The sequence below is a fragment of the Mauremys mutica genome, chromosome 2, assembly GCF_020497125.1.
Source record: "Mauremys mutica isolate MM-2020 ecotype Southern chromosome 2, ASM2049712v1, whole genome shotgun sequence".
Lineage (NCBI taxonomy): Eukaryota > Metazoa > Chordata > Testudines > Geoemydidae > Mauremys > Mauremys mutica.
Window position 1 is genome coordinate 212,369,359 of NC_059073.1, and position 14,532 is coordinate 212,383,890.

Below are 14,532 nucleotides of genomic sequence, written 5' to 3' on the forward strand. Positions count from 1 at the left end.
GTACAAGGCTTGTTGCTTATACGGTGTTTGAGAACAGGTCCCAGGGGGGCTAAGGGAGCCAATCTCAGGTGGCAGCAAATTGAATTAATCTGAAAGCCTCATTGAGTTGATAGAGCACTGTGACAATACATGACCATTTCCCAGCCAAGATATAAGAATGACTGTGGTTATCTGGTACAGGGCATGACTCATCTCCGCACTGGCTGGCACACTTTTGAGGGACAAAATTTTGCTAAGAATAGCTAAAACTGCATCTGGATATTGCCGAAGATCTGTTAGCATTCATAATAACCATTCTCTGCTGCATAATGCTTTGGTTATGGCTTATTTATGGTATTGTAATGCATTTATTAAATGTGGTGTTACTTATTTCAAGTGACACAGGAGCCCCAGTTTGTGTGCCTAATAATCATTGGTATGTAAGAGAGAATTATTACTGCTATTAATCTTTTGAATATGTACAGTGAGTATTGTAAATGCATGTATTTTTTTCACTTGTGCAGTTCAGAAAATCATTTAAACTGAAATTTAAAGGAAAAGATTGAAAATGTATATTAAGTTATTTGCAAACAAAAACATCTGAGAAATAAGGGTCAAGTATCTTAATTTTGATAAAACTGCACTTGTTTGAGTTTTTAAATGGTTGTCTACTGTACAGGATGGTACACTAACAAAACTTGTTAAGATTGGGGGCTAATTCTCCTTTGATTTACAGCTGTGTAAATGAGAAGTAAATCTATTGAATCAGTAGTGTTATATCAGTGTAAAACCGGTGTGAGATGAGAATCAGGCCCCAGGAGTCAATTGTTCTTGTTTAAGTAGAACTGAAGTTTAGACAGTGGTAACGGATTAATATGATACTTAAGATGAAAGTTTCCTTTAATAAGAATTATACTAAATTCCCACATACATCTATTTAGTCTTATATGTTTAAAAATTAAACATCAATGATCAGTAGAGGGAGGAGATAGTTAGGAATATATTTTTAATGACATGAAAAGTTTCATTATTGTTGCTCAGTTGGTGGTGGTTATGACAGTGGAGATATAAATGTCAGAAATCCAAAGGGAACAAGATGGTAGGATAAAGTGGAGAATAATATAAGAGAAATAAATAATGCCATTATGATGCATTATTTGTGAAGACTGAGTGTGCTATAGACTAAACATACTAAATCTCTGGAGTACATCTATTGTCTTTCTTTCTTGTATTTAAATTAACTTGACCAATTCATCAGTTGCATGTAGTCAGTGTTGAAAGACTTTGCTTATTCACAGTTAGAGCTGGAAGGAAAACGATGTTGTGGACAATGAGGAAAAATATCACATGTTCTGTCTTCAATTTCTGTTTGGTAAATGATCTGTTTATAAAATATAGCATCTGATTATGCAGTCTGTATTCAAGAAAACCTTTCAATAGAGTCAATAGGAGTTATCCAGAACACAAATTGTTGCACGATAAGGTCCATGATAATATACCTTAATTTCCATGCCTATCAAGTCCTTGACCCTTTTGTTAACATCACCATAATAACTGGTATTCTTATTGGCAAATTTTGTGATATGAACACCTGTTCATGTAGAGCTGATTGCTGAATGCTCATGACACAATAAGACACAGTGACAACTTTCATTCACTGCTGACCTATGCTGGATTCAGAGTGATCACTTGGAGATGGAAGACTCACTTTTAAATATTATTTCTATTTTATCTCCTTGGATTTATTTACAGTACAAGACAAAGGGGGAGAGGGACATAAACTTTATATTTCAAAGTAGTTGAATTTTCCTGTGAAATGACTTCTTCCCTAAGGATTTTCCATATTTTTCCTGATATCTGTGTAACAAGAGTAAGAAGCAGCATTCAGACAACACAAATTATTTTGCTATTTTTGCCTTTTATTTAAATAGTTCAGAAAAGTAAAGTCAGAGATAGACAATAGTAACTAATATAAAATGCCTTTTTTCCCCTCTAGGAAGAACGTGTTGTGAATCATATGGCGGCGAAGATTGTTGAAAATGTTTGCACCCCTGATTCTTTTCATGCACAGGGATTTATTACAGGAGAAATTGGACCTGTTTTATGGTACCTTTTCAGACATTCCACTGTAGATTCTCTGAGGATAACAGCTATTTCGGTAAGGAGCTTCTTCTCAAAACATCTAAATATTCTGGTATTGTTAATTTGAAAAGCTTTTGGAGCGCATTCTATACATATATTGAAATGTCTTTTGAATATTATTTTGATATGTGACATGTTAACATTTTGTATTTCTACATACATTTTTAAAACTGTATGATAAACATTCAGTAATCTGTTAATTTTGTAGGAACATTGCATTCTTAAGGTATGTCTACACTGCAAGTGAAAGTGTGATTGTAGCACAGGTGGACATACCAGTGCTAGGCTTAATCTTGCTGGCACAGGTTACAACAGTAGTGAATATGTGGCAACGTGGGCTAGCAACCACGTACTGAGTACTCTGGTTGCTAGCCTGTGCCACCGAGTCTTTACCACTATACCTCTACCCCGATATAATGCTGTCCTTGGGAGCCAAAAAATCTTATCGCGTGATAGGAGAAACCGCGTTATATCAAACTTGCTTTGATCCGCCGGCGTGTGCAGCCCCGCCCCCCCCCGGAGCACTGCTTTACCGCGTTATATTCAAATTTGTGTTATATCGGGTCACATTATAGCAGGGTAGAGGTGTATTGTTACCCTTGCTAGCTAGATTGAAACTAGCATGGGTGTGTGTATGGGTGTTAGAATCATACCTTCAGTTGCAGTGTAAACATACCTTTAGTATTAGTTCTGTAGGCAAACCCAGTGCTTTTACTTGTGTAATGATGGCTACTTTATGGGTCTTGCAACACAGAAATTTCTTTTCTTATATGCTGTGATAAATGAAGCAGGGGGTAGCTCCCTTTTATGGACACCCAACCAGCCAGTTAGATGTAAAATCCCTCTTGGTAGCTGTTCTCTGCTTGCTTTACCTGTAAAGGGTTAAAGGTCCCCCAGGTAAAGAAAAGGAAGTGGGCCCCTGACCAAAAGAGCCAATGGGAAAGTAGAACTTTTAAAATTTGGGAAAGAAACTTTCCCTTTGTCTGTTCTCTCTGGGCTGGAGGGACAGAGTAGCAATGCTGTAAGCAGCTTAAGCCAGGTATGATTATAAAGCATCAGGTCATGCCTAAAACTACTTATCTGAACTCCAAATGTGTAAGTAGATCAGAATGTTTAGCTAGACACAATCAGGTTTATTTCTTATTTTGGCTTGTGGATCTCCTCTGTGCTAACCCCAAATGCTTTTGTTTGCTTGTAACCTTTAAGCTGAACCTCCAAGAAAGTTATTTTGGGTGCTTAATTTTTGTAATTGTTTCTTTTAAGATATAGTGAAAAGCCCAAGTTCCAGATGTATTTTTTTCCCTTTTTGTTTTTAATAAAATTTACCTATTTTAAGAACAGGATTGGATTTTTGGTGTCCTAAGAGGTTTGTGCATGTTGTTTGATTAGTTGATAGCCACAGCTAACTTCCTTTGTTTTCTTTCTCCGCTCTTCCTCGGGGTGTGTAAGGGCTTGAGGGTACCCCACAGGGAGGAATTCCCAAGTGCTCCTTCCTGGGTTCAAAGGGTGTTTTTTTTTTGTTTTTTTTTTGTTTTTGTTTTTGTTTTTTTTTTGTTTTTGTTTGTTTTTTTTGCATTTGGGTGGTGGCAGCGTTTACCAAGCCAAGGTCAGAGAAAAGCTGCAACTTTGGGAGTTTAATACAAGCCTGGAGTGGCCAGTATAAATTTTTAGAATCCTTGCAGGCCTCTACCTTCTGCACTCGGAGTGACAGAGTGGGAATTCAGCCTTGACATATGCAAAGGCAACAAACCTTAATTTGCTTACAGATGGAAATTGACTTCAGTTGACTTTTAAGCAAGAGGAGCCTTGTGACAAATATATTGCTAACTTGTGAATCTTATAATGTTTGGAAGTTTTGTTCTGACCTTGGAAAAGCCTCAAAACTGACTTGCATTGCTTTGCTAACATAATGTTATTCCTCTCTATGGGTATGTCTACGCTACCCGCTGGATCGGCGGGTAGCGATCTATCTATCGGGGATTGATTTATCGTGTGTAGTGTAAATGTGATAAATTGATCCCCGATCGCTCTCCCGTCGACTGCTGAATTCCAGCTCGGCGAGAGGCGGAAGCAAAGTCGACAGGGGAGCCACGGCAATCGACCCCGTGCTGTAAGGACGCGAGGTAAGTCGAACTAAGATACGTCAACTTCAGCTACACTATTCTCGTAGCTGAAGTTGTGTATCTTAGGTCGATTTCCCCTCCCCGCCCCGTGTAGACCAAGCCTACCACTGTGACCAATAAATTTCTCTCTACTCTTGTTCGTGTTCTACTTGTTTCAGTGAGAGGACTTATAATTGATGCTGAGAACATTCTAATGTTGAAAGCTAATATTGTACAAATGCCTCATGAGTTCATAATTGCCTCTTGGACTCATGCTTTACTGCACTGTCTGTGGCTAGTATTCAAAAGGTTCTGTCTTCCAAGGAATCTTTAAAATTCCTGCAGTGCTACAATACTGCTTTTAATTGTTTTGGGAAGGGGGTTAGAGGATTATTATTGTTTATTGTTAGTATTATAGAAGAGAGTAGATGACCCAACCAAAAATCAGTGTCCCATTGTTCTAGATGCTATACAAACGCATATTAAGAGACAGTCCCGGCCCTGAAGAGTTTACAAGTTAAATATGACAAAATATAGAAAGGGTGAGAGGAAGGGATGCAGCATACAAAAGAAGATTGGGAACTGAGGAACAACAAGATTGTGAGTTGCCAACATAACCCAGGAAGTCTGTGACAGAATTGGGAATTGTACCTAGCTGTCGTGGTGCCTGTTCTGGGTCCTAAGCCTTCATTATAGATGATCATTTTGGAGGTGTATAAATGCCCTTGGATTAGCTATGTAACAGCCTTTAAAATATAAACTACAATCATTTTTTAAAACTTTATAAATTCCATAGTATGTTGGCAATATTTTTTAAGGTATTACCCAAGATTTTTCACCCTTGTTGGGTGGGAAGAACTGGAGGAATGGACAAAAACTACATTAGCAGCCACTATATTCGATGTTAAACTACTTTTAGTTGCTATGGTTTAGAATTTGAGGGTCTTGTTGGAGTCCCAGCTGTTTCCAGATACTAGTGTTACTAATATGGTTGGTGTTCAATTAGAGAAATGTAGCAGCATGTTAATAAAGACATGAGAGAGAATTAAAAATAAACCAACATGGCACAAGAAATATTGCCCTTTTAAAAAAAAAAATCCACGTTGAAGGCATACTTGACATGTGCCTCTTTTGCATATATATGGGGAACTTGCCAACATGACCAAAAAAAAAAAAAAAAAGCCTGCTGAAGTGCTATGAACTTTTGGAATATGTGGTTGCTGCAGTTTAGGATGGGATTTGACACTTATACTTTACGGGCTCAATATTGTCTTTGGAGGATTAATGTATATATTTTCTATGCCAGAAGTTGCCACTGGTTTTGTCGAGTCCAGGTCCAAAATTGTGAAAGCTTTTGTATTCCTTTGAAATATGTTTGAGTGCTTTATTAGATTATTAGGACATGTAAATAGCCATTCTCTTGTTAAAGGTTCTATTATAAACCTGGTTTTAGCACTTCTAAAATCCATGAGCAAAGGAATATTAACCTCAAAAGTGATGGGTTAGGCCTGAGGTGGAGGTAGAATGTTTCTGCCACATTTGTAATGAGTTACACAAGAAGTTCCTGAAGTAGTACTATTACAATTCAGGGCAACTGCACCTGTATTCTTCCTCCGTGGTCCAACAAGGGCACCCACTCTAGGCTCCTTACTCCTCAGCTGTCACCTCTCTTGGGTGGAGACCCTCATCTCTCTCCCTCCTGACGAGGCTGCATAGTTCCCAGTCTAAACTGTGAATTCCCTAGCAACTCACACTGCCTAAGTGAGCCTGATTTGTTTCTCTTCTGAGGCTAGAAACAGCATAATTTCCCACAGATATGTTACCACACAGACCTTTCTAAGCAAGCACACGTGTTGTTACAGAGAAAACATATTAAAAACAAACAAAAAAAAGAAGCTGCAAGTGTGCTAATAAGATTACCAGAGATCACTCTCCCTCACACGCATGCGACTAACTCCAGAAGGGACTCTGGTCAGTGTCAATTCTTTCAATCCTTCCCAGGAAGGACTGGGGCTCCACTTGGACAAAAGGTCCTGTCCATTTGCTGGATCAGAAAGCAGGCTCTGAGTCAGTTTAAACTCAGACTACTTATCAAAAGTCCTTTCTTTGTCTGTTGGTCACTGGAGAATCCAGTTTGAACCAGTATATGCAAGCCTGAGTGAATTTGCCTAATCACTTCCCACAGTTCTTAGTTCCTGAAGGGCTGTGGTCCTTCTCCCCCATGGAATTGTATATAATCCCTGACCCTCAATGATCTATAAACTTAAGTAAGATCTCCAAAATATATTGCAGGAGCTTGCCATATCTGTCACAAGGGCACCCTAAATAATGAACTGTTCATGACAAGTCAGAGTCTTCTAGCCTTTTTGGCCACACAGCAGCAAGAAAAACAAAAGAATGAGTGAAAAAATTTAGCTTACTGGTCTTGTTAGTTCTGTTCTGTATAAGTTTTTGTAAGCCACTCATCACCTCAGTGGTTTGAGCATTGGCCTGCTAAACCCAGGGTTGTGAGTTCAATCCTTGAGGAGGCCACTTAGGGATCTGGGGCAAAAATTGGTCCTTCTAGTGAAGGCAGGGGGCTGGACTCGATGACCTTTCGAGGTCCCTTCCAGTTCTAGGAGATTGGTGTATCTCCAATTATTACCTATTACCTTGATATTATTACCTATTACCTCGTAGCGGGTTAAGCAATGGTACTACACATCTGTCACCTGTTGTTTGTTCTCTGATTCTCTCTCCAGGGAGAAAAGTGTGTAGAATGGAGAGTTTTGTTTTAGTTGTGTTGTGTTTTTTTTTATTTTAAATATTCACTTTGCTGTGTATTTATGTTAAAGAAGTTAAGGTCAGAGAAATCTGCCTTGCACTTGGAGTGGAAGGTGGTGAGATTTGTGACAGTCCTTAGTTCCTGGAGGAGTTCATTCCACAGTTGCAGACCCGTGCCAAAGAGAATTCTGTCTCACAAACAGATGAGTTTTTTTACCTTTATTTGTAAAGAGTTGCATTCTGCAAAAGGAGTGCAGCTGTCAATCAGTCTTCATCCCAGAACTCTAGAGATGGTCTTTTTGATATTCTAGGACCAGACCTTGTAGTGCTTTGAAGATAAGGGCCAAGACCTTGAACTTGATTAGAAATTCTAAGGAAAGCCATTGTAGAGAGTGGAGGATAGGTCTGATGTGTTTGCAGTATTATGTGTTGCTGAGGAGATATATTACAACAGTCTGTATTAGTTGGTGTTTCCTAGGTGCTGAAGACTTCATTCTCAGGTATATCATATGGCTGTAGTACAGCCACGAAGGGAGGCAGGCATGAATAACTGAAGACACAGGTCATTGTCCACGAAGGTGGGATGCAGTCGCCTAGTCAACAAGAAATGATAGCAGCATCCATGAGCATTGTTTTCTGTGTGAGAGTTTAGTGTCAGTGAGGAACCCAAGAGTATTCTTAAATGACAAATGAAATATTGTGAAGGTGTACCTTTGATTAAAGGAGACTACACTATGGCTGCAAACTCTTCAAAATACTTTCCTGTGCGGCCAGCATCACCCCTCTCTTGTTCAGTTCAGCTTCAGTCAGCTGTTCATCCAGGAGCTGATCTCATCCAAGAACAGTGCCATCTCGGTGGTAGTGCTGTGGTTGCTTGTGGTGAAGAATAGGTACAGTTGTGAGTCATCTGCATATTACTAGTGCTTGAGTCCATGTTGTCTGACCTGTTCCCTTGGTAGCTGCAAATTGGTGTTGAAAAGGACTGGAGAAAGAATTGATCCTTGTGGGACACCACAAGTGAAGAGTCTCATGGTGGAGATGCCATTTCCAATAACTATTCCTCCAGGGTGAAATCAAACCATTTTAGTGCATTACCCTGGACTCCCCCCACATCTCTCAGGAGACAACATCTCATGGACAAAACTGTTAAATGCTGCAGAGAGGACAAGGAGGATGAGAATCATCATCTGCCTTTTATCCAATGACAGGAGGAGATCATCCATTGATGCTACTAAAGCAGTTTCAGTTCCATGTCCTGGCCAGAATCCAAGTTGTGCCAGGTCTAGAATGTTAGCTTCAATTAGATGAGTTTGTACTTGGCCTTCGGCTAGCTTCTCTGTGAGCTTGCTTAGGAAAGTTGGGTTTGATATTGGCTGGAAGTTGGCTAGAATCAAAGCATCTAAGTCTCAGTTTCTTCAGTGTTGGTTGGACTCTTGTGTCCTAGAAGGAGGAAGGGAAATTTCTTCTCTGTATTATGTTTTGGATACATCAGTCAGGAGTGGAACCAGTTCATGATTCTCTGGGATTGCCTGCGTGAACATTTTAGTTTGCAACAAACTGGGATGTAAATCTACTCCATGCTAGCCTGCCACATATTAACTGTCTGTGTGGACCCTCCTTAGTGCACTTTGATCTACTCTGGTTTCAAATTGGGGTAGATCAAAGAGTATCAAGGAACTGTTAGTGCATGTCAGCAGAGACCACACAGTTGATGCGCAGCAGGCTAGTGTGATTGTAGATTTATACCCCCCAGCAGCTTGCTGAATGTTCATGTAGACAAGCCCTCTTTCACAGCTAGGAAGGACATGGGTCAGATTCACAAATCTTGGGTCAAGACCATTCACCGAAAAAATGCAGCTTCAGTTGATATGAAACTATTTGCAAATTCATGTTAGGTCTGCCAAATATTTCTTGCTCAACTGAAAAATCAAACTTTTTCAGCATTGGCAAAATGAAACATTTCATTTCAACCCGACTCAAAATCTTTCAATTCGTTTTTTGACATTTTGACAAAAGCAAAGGAGGAATAGATTCACAAAGCTCTTAGGACATAGGGAAGGGGAGGACCTCCATTTATAAGGTTTAGCTGAGTGGTTATGGTACTCTTGTGGAATGTGGGAGATGTAGAAAGTTTCTCCAGTTTAATTGGGTAGGGATTTTGTATCAAGAGAAAGTTTGATTATTTTTTTTTGTCCTACCAGCTGCTCCAAGAATCTTATCAATACTAATGAAACCAAGGGTACGTCTACACTACGGGATTATTCCGAATTTACATAAATCGGTTTAGCAAAACAGATTGTATAAAATCGAGTGTGCGCGGCCACACTAAACACATTAAATCGGTGGTGTGCGTCCACGGTCCGAGGCTAGCGTCGATTTCTGGAGCATTGCACTGTGGGTAGCTATTCCGTAGCTATCCCATAGTTCCTGCAGCCTCCCCCCGCCCCTTGGAATTTCCGGGTTGAGATCCCAGTGCCTGATGGGGCAAAAATCATTGTTGCGGGTGGTTCTGGGTAAATGTCATCAGTCACTCCTTCCGCTGGGAAAGCAACGGCAGACAAGCATTTCGTGCCTTTTTTCCCTGGATTGCCCTGGCAGATGCCATAGCATGGCAATCATGGAGCCTGTTTTGCCTTTTGTGACTGTCACCGTATGTGTACTAGATGCCGCTCACAGAGGCGATTCAGCAGCGCTACACAGCAGCATGCTTTTGCTTTTGCACGACAGCAGAGATGGTTACCAGCCATATTGCACCATCTACCATACCATAAATTGGTAATAAGATGATCGTGTCTACCAGTCCTTTTGCACTGCACCATTTGCTGCTGACATAAGTGCCCCTGGCTGAGATCAGCCAGGGGCGCAAAAGCCAAAATTGGAAATGACTCCCTGAGTCAATCCCTCCTTTTTGGTATCTAAAAATAGAATCAGTCCTGCCTAGAATATGGGCAAGTGTACTAGAGAACCACTGTATCATAGAACCAGAGAGCACAGCTGCTCTGTGTCAGATCCTGCAGAAATTATGAGCTGTATGCTATTCACATGGGGTGCTCCTGCAACAACCCCACCTGTTCATTCCGTTCTTCCCCCAGCCTTCCTGGGCTACCATAGCATTGTCCCCCCACATGTGTGATGAAGTAATAAAGAATGCAGGAATAAGACACAGTGACTTGTTAGTGAGAAATGAGTGGAAGGCAGCCTCCAGCTGCTATGATAGTCCAGACAGGACATTAAGGAGGGTGGAGGAGAGGAGCCCAGCATCCCTCTGCTAGTCCAGGGGCAATTGAATCTTTTCTTTACACATGAAGGGTGGGGGCTGATGGAGCTCAGCCCCCTGTTGCTATGATGAGGACGGTTATCAGCCATATTGCACCATCTACCAGGAAAAATTAGGGGCAGGCACCCTTGATCGACCTAACTGATGCTAGTCAGCGTGGTTACCAGTCCTTTTGCACTGCCCCATGTGCCAATAGGCTGATGATGACAATGGATATCAGTCTTATTGCACCATCAGCCACCCATGGCAGGGGGTGAGCAAGGATATTGGTGTTGAGTGCTGCAGCATCGTGTCTATCTGCAGCATTCAGTAAAGATAGGGTGACATGTAAAAGAGTCAAGAGAGGATTGTTTTCCCTTTTCACTTCTGGGGGTGGGTGAGGGGTTGCGTAAATTGCTGAGCTATGCCCTGACCCACCGCGGACACTGTGATTGTCCCTAGAAGCATTTGGAGCTCAGCCAAGAATGCAAATGGTTTTCAGAGAGACTGCAGGAACTGTGGGATAGCTTGAGTCCTCCAGTCCATGAGCATCCATTTGATTCCTTGGCTTTCCGTTACGCTTGTCACGCAGCAGTGTGCTGAGTCCCTGCTATGGCGTTTGTCTGGAGATTTTTTAAAAATGTTTTTTAATTCGTCTTCTGTAACGGAGCGCTGATAGAACAGATTTGCCTGCCCTTACAGCGATCACGTACACATGGTCCATGCGGGAGCTCTTTCTTTATTTTGATTTTTAACTGCATCACCACATGTGCTGATTGGAGCTCAACGCTGGGCAAACAGGAAATATTCAAAAGTTCGCGGGGCTTTTCCTGTCTACCTGGCCACTGCATCCGAGTTCAGATTGCTGTCCAGAGCGGTCAGTGGTGCACTGTGGGATACCGCCCGGAGGCCAATACCGTCGATCTGCGGCCACATTAATCCTAATCCGATATGGTAATACCGATATTAGCGCTACTCCTCTCGTTAGGGAGGAGTACAGAAACCGGTTTAAAGAGCCCTTTATACCGATATAAAGGGCCTCTTAGTGTGGACGGGTATGGCGTTAAATCGGTTTAATGCTCCTAAAACTGGTTTAAACGCGTAGTGTAGACCAGGCCCAATTATATGTGTCTGTATGGGGAGAATACTTAATTTATTTGAATATTGTGATTATGGCATGATCCCTTGAGATTCTTTTCTTTCATTTAAAATGTACATTTCTTCAATTTTTACTTTGAGATTATTTTAAAACCTTTATTTTGTTTCAAATACTATAGATCAATGGCTTTCTACGTGTGATACGTGAACCCCTCGGGATTTGCAGGGATTCTGCAAAAGTTATTACCTCTGGGGATCTGCAGACAGTCTAAAATTTCCAAAGGGATTCACACCGCCATTTGAATTTTTTTAGGGGTCTGCAAATGAAAAAAAAGGTTGAAAACCACTGCTGTATATCTGTTTCATACAATTGGATAATGCAAAACTGATTAATTCCTTCATCTTTCTTTTGCTATTATCTTCACTGACATCACTTATTTATATAAAGTGACATTTCCTTTTATTGTTAATTTCTCTCAATTTGGTCAGATACCTATGTGCAAACTTCTTATTTGACTTACCTGTGCAGATTGAAAATAAGAACATTGCTCTTCTTCCTCCTCACCTGGATTATTTCAATGGTCAAAAAAGTTAGATTTGATATGAAAGTGTGGCATGTGTTTGATGAATTTTGTGATTTTTTTTATTTGTAAATATTAGTTTTAAATTTTATATGAACCCGTACTCTAAAGAAATGGGAGTTGTTTTTCTTGTTCCTTTATAGGCTTAATTGCTTATCATCTGCTTCAGCTTTGATTTCCTTTTTCCTTAATTAAAACAACAAAAACATTACTTCCTTGTTAATCTATATAGTTAAATCAGGATATTCACTATTGTGTATGGAAGAGCTAAGCAAAATTAATTTAACTAACACAGACACCCAAATTATAATAAAATAACCATTTTGTATTATGATATTGTACCTTAGCAAGGAATAACATTTACACTAACAAAATGCTTGATTAAAATTATTCTTTCTAATTTATAGAGCAAATTGCAGTGTGTGTGTGTATATAAGCGTGGGGGAAAATTTAAACCATATGAATTCACTACTTTTGTCTGCTCCTAAAAATACAATTGGAAAAGCTGTTGCTGTTCATTGATTTTCTTTATTGCATTAGTTATTTTATTATTAAAATGAAAATAGCATTACTTAATGGGAATATCTTATTTATATAGGCTTTATGCAGAATTACTCGTCACTCACCCAGTGCTTTCCAGAGCGTGATTGAAAAGGTCGGGTTAATGGCTGTTATAAACTCATTGGCAACTGGAATATGTAAAGTTCAACAGTACATGCTGACCATGTTTGCTTCTATGTTGTCATGTGGGATTCACCTTCAGAGACTGATTCAAGAAAAGGTTTGATTTAAACTTTATACTATTATTCTTGATTCTATGATTCTGCCTTGCACATGTCATTTTGGTATACCAAAAACTTTTCCTGACTCATCATATGACCTTTCATAGTCTATGAAAACTCATCAACCCTTTTTTTTTGTTTTGTTCTCCCTTAATATTCACCTTGTTTTGTAGGGGAGATAAATAACAGCTCAAGTTATTGAAACACATTCCTACACTACCCAAAAAGCTGAAAAAATTGACAAAGGAATTGAGATTTCCGTACTGGATGAGGCCACTGGTCCATCAAGTCTGAAGTCCTGCTTTCAACAGAGTGTAATACCTGATGCTTCAGAGAAGTAGGAACTCCCTTCCCCATGTAGTGGTTAGCCAGTTGTGCAATGTGGAACATGGGAAGTAGGAGAGAGGAGGAAGGATGTGGTGGCAACAAATTCTCTCCTGGTCCTGGCAGGTGTTCATCTTACACTCTGAAGTAATTAGTCTGTTTATAATTATCTTTTCATACATAACTACAAGTATTGCAGTTCTTCAGTATTTTTATTTTGCATCTTTATTTTGAATAGACCTTTTATTGATACTATATCCCAAAACACAGTAGAGTTACCAACTTAAATTAAAAAAAAAAAAGAGAAGTTGAAGCGCACAGACAAAACTTGAAACTGAACAAAGTTTTTCATAAGGGAATCTTTCATCCCTATGGTCTATCTGGTCTTTACGGAACAAGTTTCATTCTCTTGGTATGGTAATTACTTTTACCATGGCTGGAACATCTGCATCTGCTTAAGAGATCTTTACAAATATTTCCTTGTTTTTCTTCTGCTTACAAAACATCTGCTTGTTGGCTCTTTTAAGTATACCAGGAGTTTCCCATTCTTTCTGTATAGATTGATTTTTACATAATGATGTAATTTTATCAATTTGCTGCTGTTACACATTTGTATGTAGCTCCATAGATTTGCATGGCTCTGTATAGTGAGACTCAGGACATGCACCTTTCCCTGCGGAGTTTATAGTCTATATGTAGTTATCAGTCACCATTTTGCATCTGATGGGTTCAGAACTCCTTTACTAAGATGTGGTACTTCTTGTAGCTGGCCTTGTGTATGATAGCTTTCGAAGTGCCCTCAGATCTCTAGCAGTCACACATCCCATTGTCTGCATTTTTGGTCATTCGCTTTAATAGAGAAGACCATTTGAGCAGACACAATAGTGTCTCTCGGGACTAGATACTTAAGTAAAAAAAAATTACTATCTGCTATCTACACAATGGAGGATATAATTAAAACAAAAAATGTAAAATAATGAGGTACAGAACTTGACAGGATTTTTTTGCAAATCTCAAGAGATGGGACTGATCTGTAATTGAGTTGCTGGTTCAGCTAAAATTCAGTAAATTCAGAAGGCTCTAGCCTGGCCATCAATTGATAATGACCCTAAGGAAAAAACAATGAGAAATGCATGAGGACAGCTACTTTGACATAGTACCGTTTGACATTTAAAAGAGAAAATGTGTAGTGATTGAAGCTAAAATTGTACTAGGATTATGCTATCCATATAGGTCCTTAGGCCAATTTGTAATGTACGTAAAATGTCTTGCTGAAATAATCATTTTATTAACTTAAGACATTTTTAACAGTGTTACAGGTCCTGATAAATGTCTATAATTTATCTTCTAGAAAATGATTAAAAGCTACTTATTTTGATCACTCAATCATTCCTCACTCTTTAAAACAAAAGAAATTCATCATCATTCCTAGTCAATAAATATTCCACATGAGTAAGAAAATAGAATACAGAATGTAGGTTTTCATATAATTCTTTTGCAAAATA

At 39.4% G+C, this 14,532-nt stretch overlaps 1 protein-coding gene across 8 annotated transcripts in view; it reads left to right on the plus strand.

Annotated features, from left to right (window-relative positions):
* ULK4 (unc-51 like kinase 4) overlaps positions 1–14,532 on the plus strand; it is a 448,425-nt gene that overhangs the window by 102,291 nt on the left and 331,602 nt on the right. For all 8 annotated transcript variants that reach the window (XM_045007197.1, XM_045007203.1, XM_045007201.1 and 5 more), the window contains 2 exons: positions 1,976–2,137; positions 12,520–12,702. In XM_045007197.1, the coding sequence (XP_044863132.1) occupies positions 1,976–2,137; positions 12,520–12,702 (345 nt within the window). The remainder of the gene's footprint in view (positions 1–1,975; positions 2,138–12,519; positions 12,703–14,532) is intronic.